This window comes from Sparus aurata, chromosome 18 (assembly GCF_900880675.1).
Source record: "Sparus aurata chromosome 18, fSpaAur1.1, whole genome shotgun sequence".
Lineage (NCBI taxonomy): Eukaryota > Metazoa > Chordata > Actinopteri > Spariformes > Sparidae > Sparus > Sparus aurata.
Genome location: NC_044204.1, coordinates 35,641,060 through 35,662,536, shown reverse-complemented (window position 1 = coordinate 35,662,536; position 21,477 = coordinate 35,641,060). Strand labels below are relative to the sequence as shown.

General features: G+C 43.3%; 1 protein-coding gene across 14 annotated transcripts in view; it reads right to left on the bottom strand.

Annotated features, from left to right (window-relative positions):
- The window catches only part of rapgef2b (Rap guanine nucleotide exchange factor 2b), a 110,230-nt gene that overhangs the window by 29,428 nt on the left and 59,325 nt on the right, over nucleotides 1-21,477 (bottom strand). For 8 of the 14 annotated variants that reach the window (XM_030395652.1, XM_030395653.1, XM_030395660.1 and 5 more), the window contains exon 7: nucleotides 15,522-15,539. The exons of 3 other annotated variants lie outside the window; for them this stretch is intronic. In XM_030395652.1, the coding sequence (XP_030251512.1) occupies nucleotides 15,522-15,539 (18 nt within the window). Of the gene's footprint in view, nucleotides 1-6,796; nucleotides 7,945-15,521; nucleotides 15,540-21,477 lie in introns of those variants that run through there. 3 more of the 14 variants (XM_030395664.1, XM_030395666.1, XM_030395665.1) reach the window with 2 other exon arrangements.

The window sequence follows — 21,477 nt, the reverse complement described above, 5'->3', positions numbered from 1 at the left end:
AGCAGAATATCACAGTTTATAATCTCGAGTCACATCATTTTTTACAGCTCCTGAAATCTGCACTGGAGTTTCTTTTTTTTGGGAAGTGCGCAAACCAACAAGAAGAAGCGCTGCATACATCAAGGAAACTCCCTCATTAAAGCACGCAACTCGCATAACCTAAATGAACACCAGGCAGTAATGGGGGGGAAAACCCCTCTGAGTAATTCATACTGTATAAAGTACTAGAAAGCTGTGCTGTAATTAGTTATATCGTAAATGAGCCAACCCACTTCTCTGTGGAGATGACCCTGAAATGTAAAACTCATCACAAACCCCCTGCTGATGTCTGACGGAGGCAGAGGAATAAAACACAAACAAATATAGCTGTTAGTTCAGCAACAGACTCAGAGGTTTATCTGAAGGACGTGCTGTATCTTCATCTACATGTATATTCATTTATATATATATGTATATATACTGTATAACTGTCACGATACACCTGCCAGGCGTAAAAGCCTTTTAAGCCTTTTAAGCCTTTTAAGTATCATTTGATCACAATTCCAAAGGTAGACGCTCCAGTTTTTTCCACATCAGGTAATCTGAGTGAAATATTCTTCAGTTCTATTAGAAACACGTTATATTCGTCCATTCCTGCTAAAAGTAATATATTACTGTAGCATGTTACTTTTACAACTCGTTACGACCTGCCTCGTCCAGGTGCATTTATTCTATAAATATATAGACATAGAACCTCAATACGTGGACTGAGCAACACTAGAAAAACCGGTCACTTTGATGCCTTTACAGCCTGTAAATGTAAGTATTTTTTTTTACTAAAAACACATCAAATATCTGTAAATGTTTAACAGATATTAAGACTTACAATCTATTTCACCAGACGTTTTATATATTATTCTAAATGAGCCTTTTTTTGTACGAAACTCATCAAATCTGACTGGAATGCCAGCGGGCTGAATTATGAATTTAATACAACTGCGTAAACTGGTTCACGGGGTCTACAGACGTGAATATTTCATGGCGAAATGTTTTATTTACCAATATATATTTGATACTCAGCAGGGAGACCGCTCTGAGCCGCTTTCAACTCCACTTCTGGCTGTGGAAGATCATCAATATTACATTTTTACACCTACATGTCAAATGTGGCTGATTTAACTGGGTTGCCTCATTCATCAGATGGTATCAGAGCTCAATCTAAACATCTACAGTCACTTTACAGTTTTTTTATGGACGTGCCGTTTGATGCCGGATGTGGAAAGTAAACAAGAATGTATTAATATACAGTGATGATGAATATTTCTTGTTGACGGTTGAAACTTTGAACCCGGCTTTGATAAGAGCCAGTTAATAAAGACCAGAATGTAAATGTCATAGAAAAACTACAACCTTTGCTCCAGTAAATGCTGATGTAGCTGTGACGTCTTCATCTCTTCTCACGTGAGCTGTTTAAGTTAAAAATCAGCTCTGAAGCGATCTGAGTGTCAAAATGCACAAACTACGCTGCCTCAAATCATTTTTGGAGAGGCAATACTATGAAACACGAATGAAAAATGAAATAGATTGGGTAGAAATATATCTTGGGAGGTTCATTTGCAAGTAAATGGGTTTGAGCCGTCACCTCTTGAACGTACTCTGTCGTCACAGCCTCTGAAGCGCGTCTGCATTACGGCTTAATTAAAGAGTTTTTGAAAGGTGGGGGAAAAGTGTGTCGCTGACAGAATTATCACGGTGGAATACTGCAAAGTAGGTTTGACTAAAATACTTCTTCAATATTCATGGTTTGCCCTTTGAGACGGGGCCACAGTAAGATTGAGGGGCTCGAAGGTGCCGTGGCACTGAATTGATTTGGCAGAAGGTGTGGCAAGATATTGGAGACCTTTCTGCGCTGACTGTTGGAGGAAAAGGAGAAAATAAGATATCTGGTGACGGAGCACCTCGGTGACGAGAGTCTGAGAGCCAGACAGTGGAGCTCCTGTGGCACTGAGGTGTGATGTGACTACACTGTGTCAAAGATTGCCATCACGTTTAATTATCTGGCTGGCTGCACTAACTAAAATGGTCGACCAGAGGGCCCAGTCAGTCACTAACCCCCCTCAGGCTGCTATTTCCCATCCACTTCATTCTGGACGCCTCCAGCTGACTTCCACGTTATTATTACAGGCTGGACATTATTGTGTTAGTGTGACGAATCCCTTTGTCTGTTCAGAGCTGCTGTGATGAAGCCTCATCACGTATCCTGCTGATGACTTTCAGGACCAGAAGAGATGATGGTGCCGTAAATCAATCTGATGTAATATAAACCTCAGAAGTGAAGTTATGCTGGAGCAACGACTACGACCATTTATATTTATCACTGGACATCTGTCCTGAGATCGTTGTGGCTTTGAGGCTTCAATCAAACTTCAGGTTTATTGTTATCCCAAAGGAAATATTACCTTCAGCCGGACATTAAACACTAGCTGCATTTACAAGGACCCTAATGTTCCACTAATTATCTGAATAACAGCCTAATCAGAACAGAAACAGCTCATGTAACCGCCTGAATCAGGATTCAGGTGTTTTAGCCCCACGTGGGACAACAGCAGACGATGTGAATGAGGTGAATGTGCAACAATAGCATCAAATATTCATCTTAACAGTTATATTTGAATCTCACGTCACAATGATTTCTACTGTGCTGAATATCAATCATGTAACTGCAGTTATCTCATTCTGTATTAATGCCAACAAACAAAATCAACCTGCAGTCAAAGAACAGAAGATTGCTATCATAAAAGATCTTGATATTAATATATTATCATCCTGCTGCAGCAAATCATTAATCTAAGGCTAAAAAAATCCCTCAACAAATGCAGGTTACTTCTGTTTGATTTAATTTAGGAGTATATGTAATATACTAGTAAGAAATGCTGCATCTAAAAGCGAGAATCAAAGCGCACTGCGATGTCAAGCAGACGCCCACATTTTTAACATATTCCAGTAAATTCAATAAATGAAAGAGCTCCGAGGGCAAATAATTGAATATTCTCATTATTGAGAGTACTGACTGGTCATGTGGAGTTTGTCAATATGGCCTTCCAACCAGGCGCTGAACTGGTCGACATGTCAATAATAATATCCCCACTGGTTTCCACAGTGAAAAAGGTCCCGCCTCCTCCGGACAAACCCCCATAACCCAGAGGCCCCTCCCCCCAGAAAGAGGAGGAGATAAAGGGCAGGGCAGGAACAAGGGATAAAGGGAGAGGATAATAAACACTTAATCCTTTCTCTCCACTCATTTAGGTCATCCGTCTGTTGGTCAATAAGCCACGGTCCATTCAGTCTATGAGCATGTCGTCCATTGACCTCTTCGGCCCAATGGCATGCAAGAGACGGGGCCAAGATGGATGCCAGTACAACAGTAATGACACACACTCATTAAGCTTTTTCCAATCAGAGGCCCGACGACACGGCAGCACATGTACGGTGAACTGTTAGCAGCGCTCGATGTGCAGAGTCTGAACCGGCTAAAATCTACACGCTCAACAACAACCACGGCGTTATTCTCCAGTGATTATTCTCCTACCTTGAGCAGGTCTCTCTGCACGCCTTCGCTCCGAATCCAATGCTCCCTTGCAAACAAATGAAGCTCTGCCGAACCGCGAGCCGAAAATACGTACAATCAGCTGTCACAGGAGGATTAGGCATCGCTCTAATGCTCGAGCCACAACACCCAGCTCTGCCTACATGTGAGCAGATGTGGTGCTCCTTAAATTACACTGTAGACCTAATGACCTAGATTGCTGGGTGGAAGCGCTGGCTGGCTCTCAATCTCTTTACCGCTTTTAGATGCTGGGGGTGAATCTGTGTCACTACACTAGATGTCCAATATTGTGGATGGCCGAGCTCTAATAAACTAAACCCTCCACGGTGCACACAGCAATACACATCTCAAAAACAGCCTCGTGCTTCTGCTGGAAAGAGTCGAATCCAAATTGCTGGTTTAATAGGTTTAAATTTTGGAACAAAGAACAACAACAAAATGATTTTCCTTTCTGAATTCAAGCAGCTGAAATCGCCTGAAGCCGGTCGCAGCTCCTTTAAACATTTCACATGTGGTTTTAACTTTGCTGACTTGTTAAAAAAACAAAAATGGAGCGCTGCCAGTTTGGGAAGGCCAAGAGACAGCCGGCACATCCAAGAGTTTCCTCTGACCATGGTGGCTGCTTCTCGCTTTCCTGAGCCTCACGGATCAAGAGATTAAAACCCTTTCTGCAGGGTGTCCGATTAAATGGGCCTGATATGCTCTCTGGGCTTTCCCGCCCTGGTTACCGCTCCACCGGTCAGTACCAGGCAAGCCAGCAGCCAGACGAGAGGAGATGATTAGCTTCAATCAGTCCACTAAACTGCTATAAGACTCATTGTTGCTCCGGATGTTAATTATTGTAAAAAGTAAGCTGTTCTTGCATTTGTGTGTTTGTGGACGCAAAATATCCATAAATCTTCAAAAGTACGTTTGTTGTCAAGTTTCTTTTTTAATAACTGCCTGTTGTTAACAAGATAACAGGGGATATGAGAGACAAACTGTCAGGTTAATAAAGAAAAACAGGCTGTATAAATGATACTATCTGATTCTTTAATCCAAGCCCAGCAAAGCTAACACATCTCACTAAATAAACATCAATTCTATAAAGATAAGGAGACAGTATTCATGGCCAAGTTATCGCCAAAAGATAAAGTCATAAACCTCCATCACAACCTCGTAAATCGACATGAATGATATTGTGATGCTGTAAGTCAACACGTGCCTCGCTGCAGTAAAGATAAAACACAGCTATGTGAATGGAAATCACAGGTCTCCAGGGGAAAGATCAGTAATTAGGGAATTACACATTTAGCAGCCAATGGTCATGAGCCCACTGTGGTGATGTCATTACTGTAATAAGACCTGGTGGCTGTTATTGACTCTCCCCTCGGTGGGTTTCCTGCTGGAGCTATATGAATATTTACACAGGGCTTCGTTTGTATGCTAAAAACACAAGGAAGCGAAAAACGAATGAATGAAGGCGACCAGGAGAAGAATGAGAAAGGAAATATAAGAGACACAAGAGCTCTGATCTGGAGAGGAAACAATTAAATTGAAAATCAGTGTCAAAATAAAAAAAAAAACTCCCAAATCAAATTGTCCTCCGTTTTTCTGCTGATTATGAAGCTAATTTCCACCTGCTGAGACACAGGAAATTGTAAAACGAGCCAATTTTAAATGATTGCGCTAATTTTTTCTCTTTGTACACTTGCTGACTTGGTCTCCAACACGAGGCGTTATCGTGTTGAGCTTCCATCATGTTTTGGCTGCGGAAACTATTTCATCCTGCCAAGAACGATTCTGGAATTAGAAGGAAGTGCTAGCTGACAGCTAACTAGCAACCCTGTGATGAACAGTAAGGATGTTTAAGTGTGTCAAGTGGCTTCTAATCAACGTCATCTTGACACGTTTCACCTTTTACAGATGAAACAACTAATCGACTGATCGAGACAATGAGCAGAAGATTGATCGGCGATTACAGCTGAGCGCTGAACTCTAATATGACAGAACTGTTAGAGAATGCAAACTTAATCAAAACTTATTCATAACAGACGTTAAAAATCAGCAGTTATACAGTTTTAGATGAAGCTGGAGGTGTTGCCGTCGTCTGAAGCCTCCCTGAGGGAAGCTGCACCGGCTGCCAGGAGGGCGGATGAGATATGTCATCAACAGTGTCACATCTATGACTATTATAGGAATATTAAGGTGATTTTTCGTTCGGCTCCGTGCTCCGCGATCCAGGAAACGTCCATCAACGTGATTTACAGCCCTGCCTCTGTGTGTGTGTGTGTGTGTGTGGTCCCGGCGTGTGAGTGATGCCATCGGCGCTGACAGCCGATCAATCCGTTTACCGTTCAAGTGCAGATCAGCTCAGGCCTCCTCCTCCTCCTCCTCCTCCTCCTCCTGCTGCTGCTGCTGCTGCTGGAGCTGCCGGCTGCCTCCAGCACCACGGACAGCGCCACCAGCAGCAGCAGCAGCAGCAGCACCGGAGGGTGAGACTGGAGCTTCAGCTGCTGCTCACCGAGAGGCGACAACACCTTAAAATATCACCTACACTCATCCAAAGGGTCCATTTAGTGGTTCTGTGCTCGTGCTGTAGCAGCTCCTAGAGGTTAAAAGGTGGGGTGAGAGGATTCAGGGCAGCTCCATCTCTGCACGCATGACATCACCTCCCATCAGCCACCCTGATCTATCGCTTGGACTCGATGTGTCTCTCCTCCGATGCAAATGACATCTGGCGCTGGTAATTTCACAGCCAGCTACAATCAAGTATTGTCGTAAAACATAACGAGGGCGCAGACGTCGGTCGTTAAACACGCAAACATCTGCACCGCTGGATGTGCGCGCGCCCTTATTACCGGTCACGCATCGACCTGGCGGATCATTTGTTTTCACTTCTAATGAAATATGTGTACGAGCAGTTATCCGGAGAGGCCTATCAGATCAATACAGTCCTTAGTGTGCGTGTGTCTGCGCGCCTGAGTGACAGCAAGCACATGGCGGCCGCTTCGAGTACAACACACTGACACACATCGGAGGCTCGGCGGGGCGGCGAGCAGCCGCTGCCCGGGCGGCTGTCGCGTCCTTGGCCTGCCCTGCGCTCATTCATCTCGTCGAGGCTCGATAGAAATCCGATGCACATCCATTACAGGCACGGTAATCATATCTAGTGGCTCATAAAAAAGAGAAAGACGGAGAGAAAACGCTGCACGTCGATAGGCTACTTACCGGGGTTTTATCTTGCTGGCTCGGGACTCCATTGCTGTCTGATGCTGCTAATGGTTTCATAATGAAAAACTGTTCTCCGGGCTAAAATCTAACATCCCGGACCTGCTCTATAACACAGCGGAGACCCCCATCTCCATCCGAGCCCTCTCCCCTCCCTCGGCTGCGCCGTCTCTCTGGCAGGAGGCGGCGGCTTGTCAGTTTTGGGAGTATCCGCTGCTCCTCCGCCTGATTACACCCTCCAACACCAGCACCAGCTCCTGCGTTTATTCCAGCCTCCCGCTGCTTCACACAGAAATATCTCAAAACCCACAGAGGAGGTGGAGGGAAAAAAAATCCCCCCTTCTTTTTATCCGAGCCGGCTTCAGCTTCTTCTTCTTCTGCTTCTTCTTCTTCTTCTTCTCTTCTGCGCGCACTTGACGAACACACCTCCAGCCGGAGCGCAGCGGCGCGCCGATAATAAAGCAGAAAACAGGAAAAAACCCGAAAGATGAGAAAAAAATGGCTGACAACACTTTCACTCACGTTTGCTCCCTCCGCCTTCCCTCTCTATCTCCCTGTCTCCCCTCCCTCCCCCGAAAGCAGCGCTACACACGCACACACTAACGCCTTTATGCACCATTAGATTATTTGAAGACCGAGACGCCTCCAGCCTCCGCCGAGGTACTGTACGTTAAACCCAGCGGTTTGTTTGTAACGGGGAGCAGGGGGGGATGTGTGTATGTGTGTCAGGGGTGGAGGAGGAGGAGGAGGAGAGGGAGGGGGGTAAGGACCTCCTCCCTGCCAGACAGTGATGCTGTAAGAGCAGCCACTATATGGCTGTGCTCCGCTGAGGGGCTCAGATGGAGGAGAAGGATGCTGATGCACAGTTGAGTGGTGGGAGGAAGAGAAAGGTGGAGAGATGGATGGGTGAGAGAAGGCGTGGAGGGAGGCGAGGAGCACGGTGGGAGTAATGCCATTATCACGCTCACTTCAGCACAAGACCTCGGCTGGAGCCGGTTGGCATAGTAACGGGATGAAGGAAAGCTATTTCCTGGGCGGGGAGACGGAGACGGAGACAGCAGCACTTCCTCTTCAGGGAGAGAGTGCGAAGAGGCAGAGATACACGAAAAAGAAGAAGAGACGGAGTGGTGTCACATCTCCAAAAGGAAGAGGGAGATGGAGCTGGAAGACAAGAGGGGAGGAGGAGTGTGCAGCAAACACACACACACACACACACACACACACACACACACAGACTAGCAGCAGTGATGTCACTCTGTCACTGTCGCTCAGCTGGAATAGCCATGGCAACTGGGTGAGCACGAGCCCCCCTCAGCCTCCTACCATCCCCCCCCCCCCCCCCCCCCCCCCCCCCCCCCCACCCATCACCCTCCAGGGCTTTCAGTTGCTGTGGCGACGGAAGCAGCGAGACATGGCGAAATGGAGGAGGGAGAGGGTGTGTGTGTGTGTGTGTGTGTGTGTGTAAAGGAGAAGAGGCAGAAAAAGTGGCAATAGACGCCACTTCACCTTCACTCAGCTGTAGAACAATGAGCAGCAGCGTCACCGACAAATAAACAACAACGCCACCGACACAGATGGAGAGTAAACGTGTGTGTATGAAGCATGAGTGTGTGTTACACAAGACTATTATAGTTCAACTGACATCTAGGTGTGAAAAAACATCTGTACTGAAATGTAAACAAAAACTAGACTATAGAACAGAACAAGAACTATCTTTAGAATATTAACTAAAAAGAAAAATAATACACATTTCAGGAAATGTGTCACATCGTCACTTTGGTCAAACATTTCCAGCACAACGAGCAGAAGAAGAAGGCCTCGGTGCAGACGATTATCACCGCCACCCGGAGCTCATGTTTTCGCCTCGGTCCATTTGTTGGTTGGTTGGTTTCTCGGGGAATAATTCATGGATCCTGATGAAAAGATACGGGCACTTTTGGTGACTGGTATCTATGAATAAATTTGCTCCAGATCCAAATACAAATCTGGATCCAGTGGATTTTAATATGGATTCAGGTCAATAAAGCTCCACTGAAATGAACAAAAACTACTCTGGAAAATGTGATATAAACGACAATAACTGGTGTTCAGGTTGCAGGCATGTCTCCAGAGACTCTGATCCTGGACACATTAAACGTCCTGTATATGAAGTCTCTGCCGGAGAGAGACGTGAGGACGGCACTTCAAGTGACAGAAAGGACACAGGGAACAATGAAGCGTTTAAAGGCCATCCAAGACAATAACACCAGACCTGCTGCAGCTCATATCCACACCGCAAGAAAATAACAAGCAATTCAGTTCACAGCCAAGACACAAAGGACTCGATATCAACGACGACAGCTGTCATAATTTACACTCCATCTACAACTTAAAGCAGATGAAGCAGCACATCAACAACAAGCATCACACCTCAAAATTCAGATATGATTTTCTTTTGTCGCTCGTCGTTTTGTTGTCACATCATTTTTCTACAATTTTGACGGCATCAATCATTTTCTGCCATCTTGTTCCATTACTGTTATTTTCTTGTCATTTTGATGTTTCAAAAAGTAAAAGAGACACATGAAGATGATTCCGTAAATACAACTGTTTACAGCCGCCTGCAATACTTTGCATATGAGGAAACATAAACAACCATCATTGTAGCACAGAAGCTACTCGTCAGTTTATCTAAAGGACTGTAGGACACGAAGCTACTTAAAAAGATTGTATTGTTTGTTGTGTGTTTGGATGGACTGTTGGTCAGACACAAGATCCCTGATGATGTCACCTTTAGACATGAGAACTGGGATGTTTTGTTGTTGTTTTGTTTTTTACCCGTTTTACAATCACTCAGATGCACAGACATCAAATATAAAAATTATTTCTAATAAAAAAGAATTAAACGTGAGACAGATGAATCGTTTGGTGTAAGCAGACAGTTCAGGCTGGAGCTTTTTGTTTTGGCTTCTCTGCTCAGACAATGGCTGTAAACCAGCATAGTACTCACTGGTTTTGGAGCTGCTCCAGTCAAAGTAATGGGGGGGAGGTGAGGGGGAGGAGGAGGTGAGGGGGAGGGAGGCTGGAGACCCAGTATGACATCACCTCTACTGCCCCGAGCCATGATGTAATGTATCACAACAACAAAAAAGCTCAGGTGCTTCGCTGTGCAGCCGGATCATTAACGTCTCCAACAATCGCCGAGAGGGAGACGACCGGGGCATCATTACATCACCGCGGCAACGGGGTCGCGTCTGGGGAATATCAGAGCTTTCTGCCCAACCCCCACCTCGTTTAAAGCTTTCTAGGAACCAACAAGCCAATTAATCTTTTTTTTTTACTGACTAATCAGAAGCTAAATGTAAAGGGAGAGAGGCAGGGGAGCATCGATCTTACAGGACTGTGACAGTGACGTGGAAAACGCCACTTGAGAATAACAATAATGCACTCGAGTGTGCTAAATGCATGAGGTGGAGGGGTGGGGGGGGGCGGAGCCTGTCTCATCTGCCATTTGTAAACAGTCTGTGAACCCGACGTGTTCCATGCATTTAAAGGGTCGGCCATGTGACAGTGTGTTGCTTGCTGGTGCGTAACATTAGAGCCATAAAAACCTCATTACGCTGCTGGATGACACACCCGTGCAGAGAAACACATGACACACACACACACACACACACACACACACGAGCAGCAGAAAAACATGGCAGCCTCCACCATCCACCATCTTTAACTTCAGCTCTTTGCAGATCATGTTCATAAACAGCACAATACATACAGACAGCAGTTTGCATTTCAAGCATTCGGCATCTTACAGAAGAAACAACCAGCGGAGCAAGATGACATATTTCTGCTTTTCTTTCAGCGTTAACAGCAAAACACAGCAGAGGAAGAATCAGTATCAGCAGAGTAAAGCATGTGAACAACACTTTTATCATTCACTCAGTTACATTTACAGTCAGCCACATACTCACAACCATCCAGAAATACATAAACAAGCCAAAGAGCTCTGTGACATCCGGACTGGACGTCTGACACTCAGTTCCTCATCCAGTATTTCAGTTCCTCATCCAAACCTCTTTGTTTTGAGACCTCAGTGATGTAGCAGAACACACAGGCTGGAGAAATGCTTTGGACTAATCCTGAACTCAAACATCACAGTTTCTGAACGGAGTTTGGTGTGATTGTTTTCATACACCATCAAATCCTATGAGAGGCTGAAACCAGCGCTGGGCGAGTCCATCTTTGAATCCCTCCACACTTCTTTTTTCTGGGGACTAGCAAACGTTTAAATCATGTGTTTCTTTGGGGACTATTTTCAGCTGTGGATTCATACTTATTAACTGTACCTATGAGGCTGGTGAGTATTTTAATCAAACAGTGACAAAGTTTGCCAGACCAGGATGACCAGAATATCAACTAGGAGGAGACAGAAGCAACAGAATCGACCAGTCAGCATCTAAAGAAACAAATAAAACCATCACCAGAAAGAGAAGCTTCAGTTCCTACATCCCGAGCAGGAGCGAGCGAGCGAGCAGGTTCTCAGTATCTTGCTCAATAAAACTTCAACAAAATACGACTTCTCATGGACACACACGCAGCATCAAACTCAACGTACTCCTATTTATTGATCTGTGTCCATCCTTGTTCACCGACTTTGTTTCCAAGCCAACTGAAAGCCTCATGTGGAGAAAACACAGCCCTGCTGACTGCCAGCTCGGAGCATTAATCCTCGACGTCTGTCCCATTACGACGGCTCTAAATAGCATTGTTAGAACCAGAAAGATGATCTAATAAAGAGACTACATTTTCATAGCTGCTGTGGCCCGAGGGATTATTTCATTCATCAAGCTGTTGTCACCTGCACGCTGCTCTGAAAATAATTTGGCAGACACGCAGGCAGTCAGGCACGTTTAAAAGATTACACTTGTAGGTTCACAAGGGCAAAACATCTGTCGCGCCCCAGCACCTGCTACAAGGTGCATGAATCAAAAGAAGAGAATGAAAAGAGATGCTCTGGGAGAATAAGTGCCAAAGTAAGATTGTTGGGAAGCGAGTGAAAAGTTGATCAGTGGCTCAACATCCGGATCGGGTTATAGACTAACTGCAGAAGGTTATGAACTGGAAGTCTTTAACTTTCCAATGAGTGGGTGGAATGAAGTGGCGGTGTGTCAGTCAGCGACAGACGGCGTGTTTGGAAATGTTCCGGTTCCTATTCATTCAATCAGACAGAAAAGGAAAAGACAATCTTTAACTTCAAAGTGTCATATTCATGTGTTAAGCTAAAAAAAGGTTGAACTTAGGAACAGCAGTGTTTTCAGCTAGATGTTAAAACGACACTGCTAGCATAGTTGTAGAAATATTTCACCCATAACGACAGACGTCAACCTCGTGGTGAGCAAGAACATCTGTACGAAGTATGTCCACAATCCAGCTACTTGTTTCTGAGATGTTTCAGTCTGGACTAACATGGTGGAGCTGTTCTCTCCTTCCTCGGCCATCTTTACTTGCTGACCTTGCAGTCGCCTCCAAACTGACACCAATTAATGTGAGCATAGCTGCGAGCTATCCATCTGATAGGTCAGATGTCACATGCTGACTGTGAATGCATCGCACGTGTAAATAAAAAGATTTCTATCATGCGTTGCGTTTCAGGCAGTTTCTTGCAATGTGTTTAAAATCGCACGTTAGAATCGTGACGATGAAAATATGTAGTTTCTTTTTTTCTTTAATAATTGACATCAGCACTAAGAAACATTCTAAAAGCACTACACTGTTGTATGATTTGCAGTTCCTCCTCAGAATGACAAAACAGGATGAAATCCATCAGACAAGAGAGAAACAGCAGCATCGATAAAACACAATGTGACTCAAAGAGTCTCTCAAACATCAACAAACTACTTGGCTAGCTGGCAGAAAAATATTTAGGAAGAAGAAGAAGAAGAAGAAGAAGAAGAAGGAGAAGAAGAAGAGGCCACAACAAAGCCTTAAAACAACTTCAGTGATAATCAGAAATGTGAAAGAGGAGGACTGGAGAGCGGAGAGAGAAGAAGTCATTATGTAAGGCTTTAAAAGTGCTTTATCGTGTGATTTGTTATGTAAAGTCAGACACAAATGGTTCTCTGGGTGAGCCGTAATTGTTCAAGTGGAATCTGATGTGTTAATTGATATTATCCTTTAAAGCTCAACAGTTCATCACATTGTGCAACTTTATGTGAGAGGATATTACATCCAGCTGCTTTTATTCTCCACTCTGCCGCTTAATATTCTCATGGCTAATACCAGTATTAACCCAGTGTTACAGGCAGTTAAATAACACAATATTATATGAAGGTTTAATGAAAGTCTCCTCTTCATATCTGTATGCCAGACTGGCACCAAACCACTGTGATCCAGTCTTTCATCATCTGTCTTTCTCAATGTTAAGATGCATCCAGGGGATTGTGCACTACAAATGAAGCAAGACAGTTTTACAAATCTTATTTTTAGACTCACACAAAACATATTTTAACCCTTATTAAACCAGACAAGCCGAATCAGCATTGTTATTAATATCTCAAGTCTCTCCCGCAGCACTGTCGAGCACCAGCTCGGATCAAACACGTTCTGCTGTGAATGGTTTGGAGGGATTTTGATCAGATCTGTGTGACACCAACAACAAAAACAGGGCACTTTGTTATCCTCGCCATGCAGCCTCATTACCGTGGAAAATAAATGTCATCTGTCAAACCTTTTGAAAATACTCAACTTTCAAAAAGGTCTTTGAATGTCAGCACTGACATGAAAAGCACATCAAATGTCACTTAGCGTGTTCGCTAACACCGGTTGAGAAACGAAGCACAGCCGGTTGTAAATGAGTAGCTCGATGTTCTCACTTGCACAATTTCAGCTGTTTTAGTGGAGCATGAGGACTAACCAAAAATATCTGCTCTACTTCCATCAAAGCAGAATGTCTGATATCTGGCTATTTATAACAATAAACACAGATCGAGCTCTCGGTGTCTGTGCTGGGAACGAGACTCAAACACAGAAACAAAGGAAAACACACGACAACTGAAAACAAGAATGCATATTTGCTGCGTTACACACTAATGTTTCCTCTTTTCAACCATCACCACGAGCGTGTTTGACAATGAAATCATCTTTATAGTGTTTAGTGAATAAAAGATAAAGTAAAAGCTCTTAAGCTGAAACAATCAGTCGATAAATGAGAATATTTCTCGAGTTTGTTAGCTGCAACTAACAATTATTACATTGTTGATTAATCTGATCTCAGCTGTTCCGCTCATTCTCTTTGTGTTTTTAGCATGAAATTAATTTAAATAAAATCTTTATTAACCTTTAGAGTGCCTCAGATATTTCTCCTTATAATCAATTAGTTGTTTGGTTTATAAAATGTCTGAAAACAGGTGAAAACGTAGGCCACACACTTTGTGTTTTTGAGAAGAAAACAGAAACATTCTTATTTAAACCTTTAACTAATTAATTGATTCATTGACTATACAGTTGGCAACCAATCAATCAATCAATGCAGCTGCAGTTTAAGTCATTTGAATATGTCAACTTGGGCTTCAGGAAGTCATGACGGGCTTCTCTATTTCATGGCATTTTACTGGCTAAATGATTGATCCATTGTTCTGACAGATTAATCAATAATGAAATAATCTCTGGTTGCAGCCCTAAAAAAAAGCTGCTATTAATAATTTTGACCAAACACCAAAAAAAAAAAGGAATGCAGGAGGCGAGAAAACAAAGTGTACAATGCTCCGTTTCTTCTTTCGCCGCTGCAGTTCCTCCACAACGTCTTTTCAAAACTGAGCTTTTGTATCTCGGCGCAGCTGAAGCAGAGCAGGTTGTCACAAAGGACGGCTCTAAAAATAGGAGCTTGGCTTTTTCTGCGGCCGAGAGTGGCAGGTCTGTTCTCCCGCTCTCGCATTTCTCAGCAGGCCTGACTGCTCAACACCTTGAGCTCTGATCTTTTCAACCTCTCACTTGCAATCTGTTTCTGCTCGGACACGGCAGGACTTCATCATGAAATACTCAGAGGTGATATAGATATACTGGTACCAGACATATCTAGGAATGGTGATACTGTGCTACATATACTGGTATTCATTTCTATAAATAACAATAATAAAGATCTTTAAATGCCGCCATAATCAAACACTTAGCACATTCACAGAACCGCTGACAGAGTAAGGCAAGACCCAACAGAACCACACCCCCCAGCCGGGGATAATAATAATCCATAGAGCCTAAAGACAGTCAGCAACATTATCAAGCACATCAGCAGAGAGCCACAGTGTTTGAGATCAATCAGCTTAATTGTTGCTATTATCTCAGTTCACAGGCCCGTAAGCTCAACCGGAGTGATGTTTATCATTTCTCTGTCGCCGTCCGACAACGTGAAGTCCATTCTCAACCAAGCGTGGAGATATTTCTGATCAGAAGCAGGATAAAAACGCATGGAAGCAGAAGAAGGTGCATTTTTATCAAGGCTGTTTTGATGATGTGGTTAATACAATGAGTGTGTAGCAGCCGTCCCTCTTTATCAGCATCCACGCCAGCAAATGGAAGGTATTTATTAAGGAAGTCTACCAGGAGCTGCAGATACGACAAATGGGGAACAGACGCAGATAAACCCTCCCCCAGCAGAAGAAGAAGAAGAAGCAGGAAAGCAGAACACACAAACACACACAGACTCACATGAAGTGAACACAACAGACAACGTTGTTAATAGATACAGTACCTGAGGTTTATTGCATCCCTGGCAGCCAAGTTAAAGGAGGGAGCCATGAAAAGAAGCAGAGGAGATGAAAGTTATCAAACATGCCACTTGTCAGTTGAGGATGTGAGAAATAGTGGGTGGAAGCTGCTCTGACATGTTAAAATGCAGCATTCTGCAGCAAGCTGAGAGAATTTCCATGTTAGAGTCTGAATATGAATGCACGTGACTGCATCCTGAAGCCTTCGTAGAGTCCGTAACTCACTTCTTTCCTTCGTCAGATTGATTAGTTTCTCTTACTGTCATATCAATTTCTACACAGCATGTGATTTCCATGTCAGGCAGACAGCTCCACTCTCTCCACTGTCCACAGATAAACCTGTATCTGTACTGAAAACACTTTAGATCAACCCAGAGGCTCTTCTCTGTTGTTCTGGGACTCAGCAGATTAAGACAATTTCAAGGTGAAAATCCAACTTCCTCAGTGCTCTGAGCCAAGGACAGGTAGGGAACACACAGACACACACATTATTATTCTGGCTTGCACACACTTCTTTCCGTTCAGCACGCCTGCAGATTACTGAACAGATCACTTTAACTTCTGAACCTCCTCATTAACACATTTTTCGACCTCTAAACAGACAATAAGACTCCAATTATAAGCTGCTATATATGTGTAGTGGTTTTAAAAGTAACTTCATCATGTCCAAGTTAACTTTGAAACCTTTGGTGCAGCTTCCTCCAACACATTGGACCACAGTGGAGAGAACGTTTAGCCCATCTCAGTACAGTCAGCTTTAGTTATAGTGTTGGAAGATCCTTTTTATTCTTTTTCTGTTTTATATCATTGTAAACAAAACATATTTGGGCTGTAACTATTCTGGAGACTTTAACTTTGGAGAGATTAATCGTTGTAAATAAAAGCACTCCAGCTTCACAGGCAGGATGAGCGACCGCAACAATAACATTCATAATAAAAGGAACAGTTTGATATTTGGTGCAAATACACTGATTAGATTTCTTGCTGACAGTTTTATGAGAAGATCACTTCCGTTCTTATGACTGCACGGTTAATATGAAGCTTGAGTCAGCAGCTGGTTAGCTTAGCGTAGCACAAAGACAAACACAGAGGGAAACTGCTAGCCTGACCTACAGACAGGAAATTGTTGTTTTTATGCTTTTTATAAGTATTGAACAGAACAAGATATAGTATCACATGTTGATTAATGAGCTTTGTAAGATTCTGGTTTTGTCCACTTTGGACTGAACCAGGCTAGTCTTTTATGCTACGTTAAGCTAACAAGCTGCTACATCTTGCTTTATATTGAACATACAGACATGAGAGTGGTACAAGATCCTCCCACCTGAATATTCCTTTAGAAAATGTCGAAAGGCTTCAATATTCCATATTAAACTGCCATTTTGATTCAGATATAATTAATTTCTCCGCCTGCCTAAGTTTAGATACGGGGAGTTTGGAGTTCATGTGAAGCGAGGCTGTGGCACGTGATGCAGAATCCGGCAATCTTTGCATTCATTTATTACAAAGACGCTCTGCACTCAACATTTCATAGGAGCTCTCCAACATAAATACTTCTCAGAGAAACTGATGAGTGAAACGTCCTTATCTACAATTACTCCTCTTCAGTATATAACTTGGAGCAAAGTATTCAGTTGACGAGAGAGCAATGTCACCGTCAAGGACATCCCAACAGAGCTCTGACGCTGATGGGCACTTTGACTGTTGCAGGGATTAAACCTGTGACCTTCTGATTACAGGGCGGCCTCGCCTAACCACCAGGCCGCCCGGGTGGAGGAAAAGAGTAAAAGGAGTATTGATTGTCTGCCTCCTGCTGGTTGTGTAATTATAGAACAGCTGTTTGGGGCCTTGGATGCCCTATTGGCCACTGAGCAAACCCATAGGAGGAATATTACTCATCTGCTTAGAGAGTTTGAGGTGTCTGAGGAGAGTATACAAGCATGCAGAGGAGAGCAGGGAAAGAAAAAGAGGACAAAGGGTAAACAAGATAATGGAAATTACCATAACCTGTGATGGATAAAACATCACGAGCACAGCGTTCGGTAAACACGAGGCCACACATCACCATTTCATTCTGAAGTGAGTGACAGACAGAATCTGCACAAAGATGTTAAGTGAGTTGCTGAGCGAGAGATCAGGGAGTAAATCTGTGTGTGTCTGTGTGTGTGTGTGTGTGTGTGTGTGTGTGTGTGTGTGTGTGTCTGTGTGTGGGTGTGTGTGTGTGTGTGTGTGTGTGTGTGTGTGTGTGTGTGTGTGTGTGTGAGACAGGTCGACAGCACAAATGGCTGCTGATATTAGAGGAAGAGATAGAGTGTGAGATAAAGTGCAAAATGGAGAGCGACTGAGGAATGGAGATTATGAGCCTGTGCAGAGGAGAATGCAGAAAGATCAAGTGTGTGTGTGTGTGTGTGTGTGTGTGTGTGTGTGTATACATAACAGAGTGAGAGAGTGATGCCAGAAATAACTGGTGTCCATTCTGAACAAGGCACCCGAGTGTTAACCCACGGCTCTGAGCACACAGGAGACGTGTGTTGAATCTCAAACATTGTCCTGTTTCTCTGCCTTGATTTCTCCAGGATACTTCTATAAACAGACACTTTCTATAGTTTCATGTTTCTTTCTTAAACCTTAAGCCATTTACATTTCTGCATCCTTGCTTCTAATGGTGGCCGAACACAACTGTGTTTCTTTTAAACGAGAGTAAGTAAAATGTGATGAAATATGTCACATGTCGACTGAGCTAATTTTAACTTTACGGGAGCACAACGTCCTTCAGATGCACGAGGATATAACTTGCCTCTTGTAATCGGAGAGAGATGGTAAAAAAATGAAAGAGGGCAATCTTACATCATACCTTAAATCAAAAGCTTTTAATGTTCAGTATTAGGCTCAGTGTTTGACTCAGACAGTAAATCTGACCAGTGCATTAGAAGAGAAGCCAAAACTGCCATCTTTCACTTTAGAGATATTGCAAAGGTCAGTCTGTTCCTCATGCTCACACACAAGAAGCCTGCATCACTGAAATGAGCTCATATGGGAGCCACAAGCTAGTGAACCTATGAGGAAGACGCTCAGGTAGAACTTGTGAAGAGTTCTGCCATTAACTTTGCATAAAACTGCAAATCTCGATACAGATATGATTAACTCTGCCTGCTTTTAGATACAGAGGGTTTGAAGTTCCATCTTTCACCTTAATATCACAGAGTTCAGTCTATTCCTCATGCTCAAACACAAGAAGCCTGCGTTACTGTCATGAACGAGTATCTGCATGAGAAAGCGTCCACCATAATAACAATAATAATAATAATATAATAACTGAAAATGAAGTGGAGATTATTTTGGATAATTCGGCTTCTTCACAGACACATTTCACACAGACTTCTTCATGTCTTCTGACTCTGATTGAGCTGATGAAGGAGCAAAGACTGAAAACGAGACTGTAAATGACAAAACGCCCAAATAACTTAACAGACAGACTAAATCTCCACCTGAGTTTGTTATTACATCACTGTGAAGCATACTGAACTGACTGTAGGAACCGGTGCTGCCTAATCAAGACCGACTGACCGATTCTGAACTCAGTCAGTCTACATATCTGGCAAATACTCCTCCACACATTCCTCTCTGAACTTTGACCCTCAGGACATAATAATCGTCACAACAACATCCAAATGAAGCCATTACTCTGTATTTATGTTCAAGAAATAACTCACATTATGTTTAAACCTCGAAGAGCCAAATAATCCTCACTTTATACAGATAATAACTCTGGTGTGTGTGTGTGTGTGTGTGTGTCAGCACTCCCAGTTGTCACGTGGCATTAGTTTTATATTTTGACATATTAAGCTCTGATGACTGAGCATGTCCAGCGCGTTGCTGAGGGACAGCAGCTGTTCAGACACCAACCCGCTGCAGGGATCGAACCTGTGACCTCAGAGTTACAGAACCATCTCTCACCATCTCTCTGAAGACGGCACATCACTTCTTATCACACTTACAAAGACACAGTGTAGCCAGTTTTTAAATTACAAGTTTTCACTTCACTTTTTGCAATAATCTGTGAAATAACCAGATTTTCAAACAGCCAATCTGTTAATAGTGTTTCCTTCATATCATTCTTTAGTGGAAGCAACAACTGCATTATAACAGTGAGTTCAAATCAACTCTACAAGTAACAACATTTAAATGCTACTTAGATATGCATCGGTGATAAAACTGTGCAACTGTCTGTAGCATGAATGTTTGAGATGCAGTTAAAATACAAGAGCTGAAACAACTGGTTAATTAATCAATCGATCAACTGAGGTTATAATCAATTAATAATGTCAGTCACTTCCTGAGCAGAAATGCTAAACAATCACAAGCTCCAGCTTCTTAAACGTGAGGACATCATTCTCTCTGTTTTATAACATTGTTAGCTGAATAACTTTTGGTGGCTGGTTGAACAAAACAAGAAATCTGAGACATCTTTGCTCTTCAGTCTTATACCAATGATATTATACACCAAACGATTAAAATAGATCATCAGCAGAGTAATAAACAATGAAATCAATCACCTCAGCCCTACATGAAGCACATCTGAGCAGAGAGAAAGCGTCAGATCAGTGGCCGCTCTGATGTTTTCCTACCTAGCCTCACATTTGCCTTAATAGGAGTGACTAAGCTGAATAAAAACCTTGCCTGCCGGAGAGATTTCCTTTCTTCAATCCCAAGTTTCTCCTCGGTGCATTTCTCACCTCCTAAATATGCCTCGGGGTAGGAGGGAGGAAAATCTGAGCGGTGCCTGGCATTCTAAATGCTGGAGATTAGCTTGCTATGTCAGCTTAGTATCTGCCCAGATTCAGCTTCTCTGTCGCTCTGCTCCCTCCACCCCTCTGTCAGCAGCAGCAGCAGCAGCAGCAGAGGCAGCGTACTGCGCTCTTGCTAACTTCGCTCCCTTCCCTACTGTACTTCTAAGTGCACTCGAGCAGAGCCCATTTGGGACTGCTGGTTGCCATGGCACCCGCTCCATCCTTCCCACAGGAGCGGTACTAGAGCGAGGAGAGTGGAGTGTGTGACGGGAGATGTCGGGCCATGAGAAAGTTCAGTGCAGTCTTTTGAAAGTAAAACACAGCGAGGCTAAATTTAGGAAACAGGGTGGGGCCGGAGGGAGGCAGGAGGAGGAAGATGACGATTGCCGCATTTTTCCCTTTTTTGAGCGTGATTGTGTCAGAGTGTTCCAAGGAGAACTGAGTACACTGACAGAACCCCCAGGGGAGCCCTGGGAATGAAGGGAATGCGGTGAAATTGTGCAGAACAGGAAAAACTGCATGTAACAACTGCACGCTGGGTTATTTGCATCATTAGTGTGAACGTTCTTCGCTTCCTATTCCCAGGGAAAGAAATCAGAGAGGGGAGAACGGGCAACAAACTCTTCCTCTGCTGGAGTCGAATCCCCTCACAAGGTTAAAGTCCTCCACAAGTACAGCGCTGTGATTGGATGAAGCTTTACACTGACACATTCCTGCTTTCATTTTTGATTGCCGACATCATTAAACTACCTTGCAAACATTTGCTGATTAATCGAGCCTATAACATACTAAAGCAGTATCTAATATGGAGATTTGATTGAGAACTATGTGAAATAAAAAGCAGTCAGTAAAGTGTTTAGTTTTAAACAAAGCTTAACTGTCGACTATGTAAATGACAGTTTTACATGTTTAGAACAACTTTAAGATTCATGAAAATAGGAATCACATGTTCTCCTTTTCCAAAACTTTCTTCTTCCTCCTCAAATTGTTCAACAGTCAAATCTTAAGGGGGAATTTTGAGTGCGCTACCTAAAAACTATCTTGTGTTATTGGTGCAAAGATGCATCAGTTTTCATTTTTTGCTTGCGGTCCCTCGTCACAGGTCAACGTCTAAGAGTTCTGAGCAGAACAGGTGAAGTGATTCTTATTT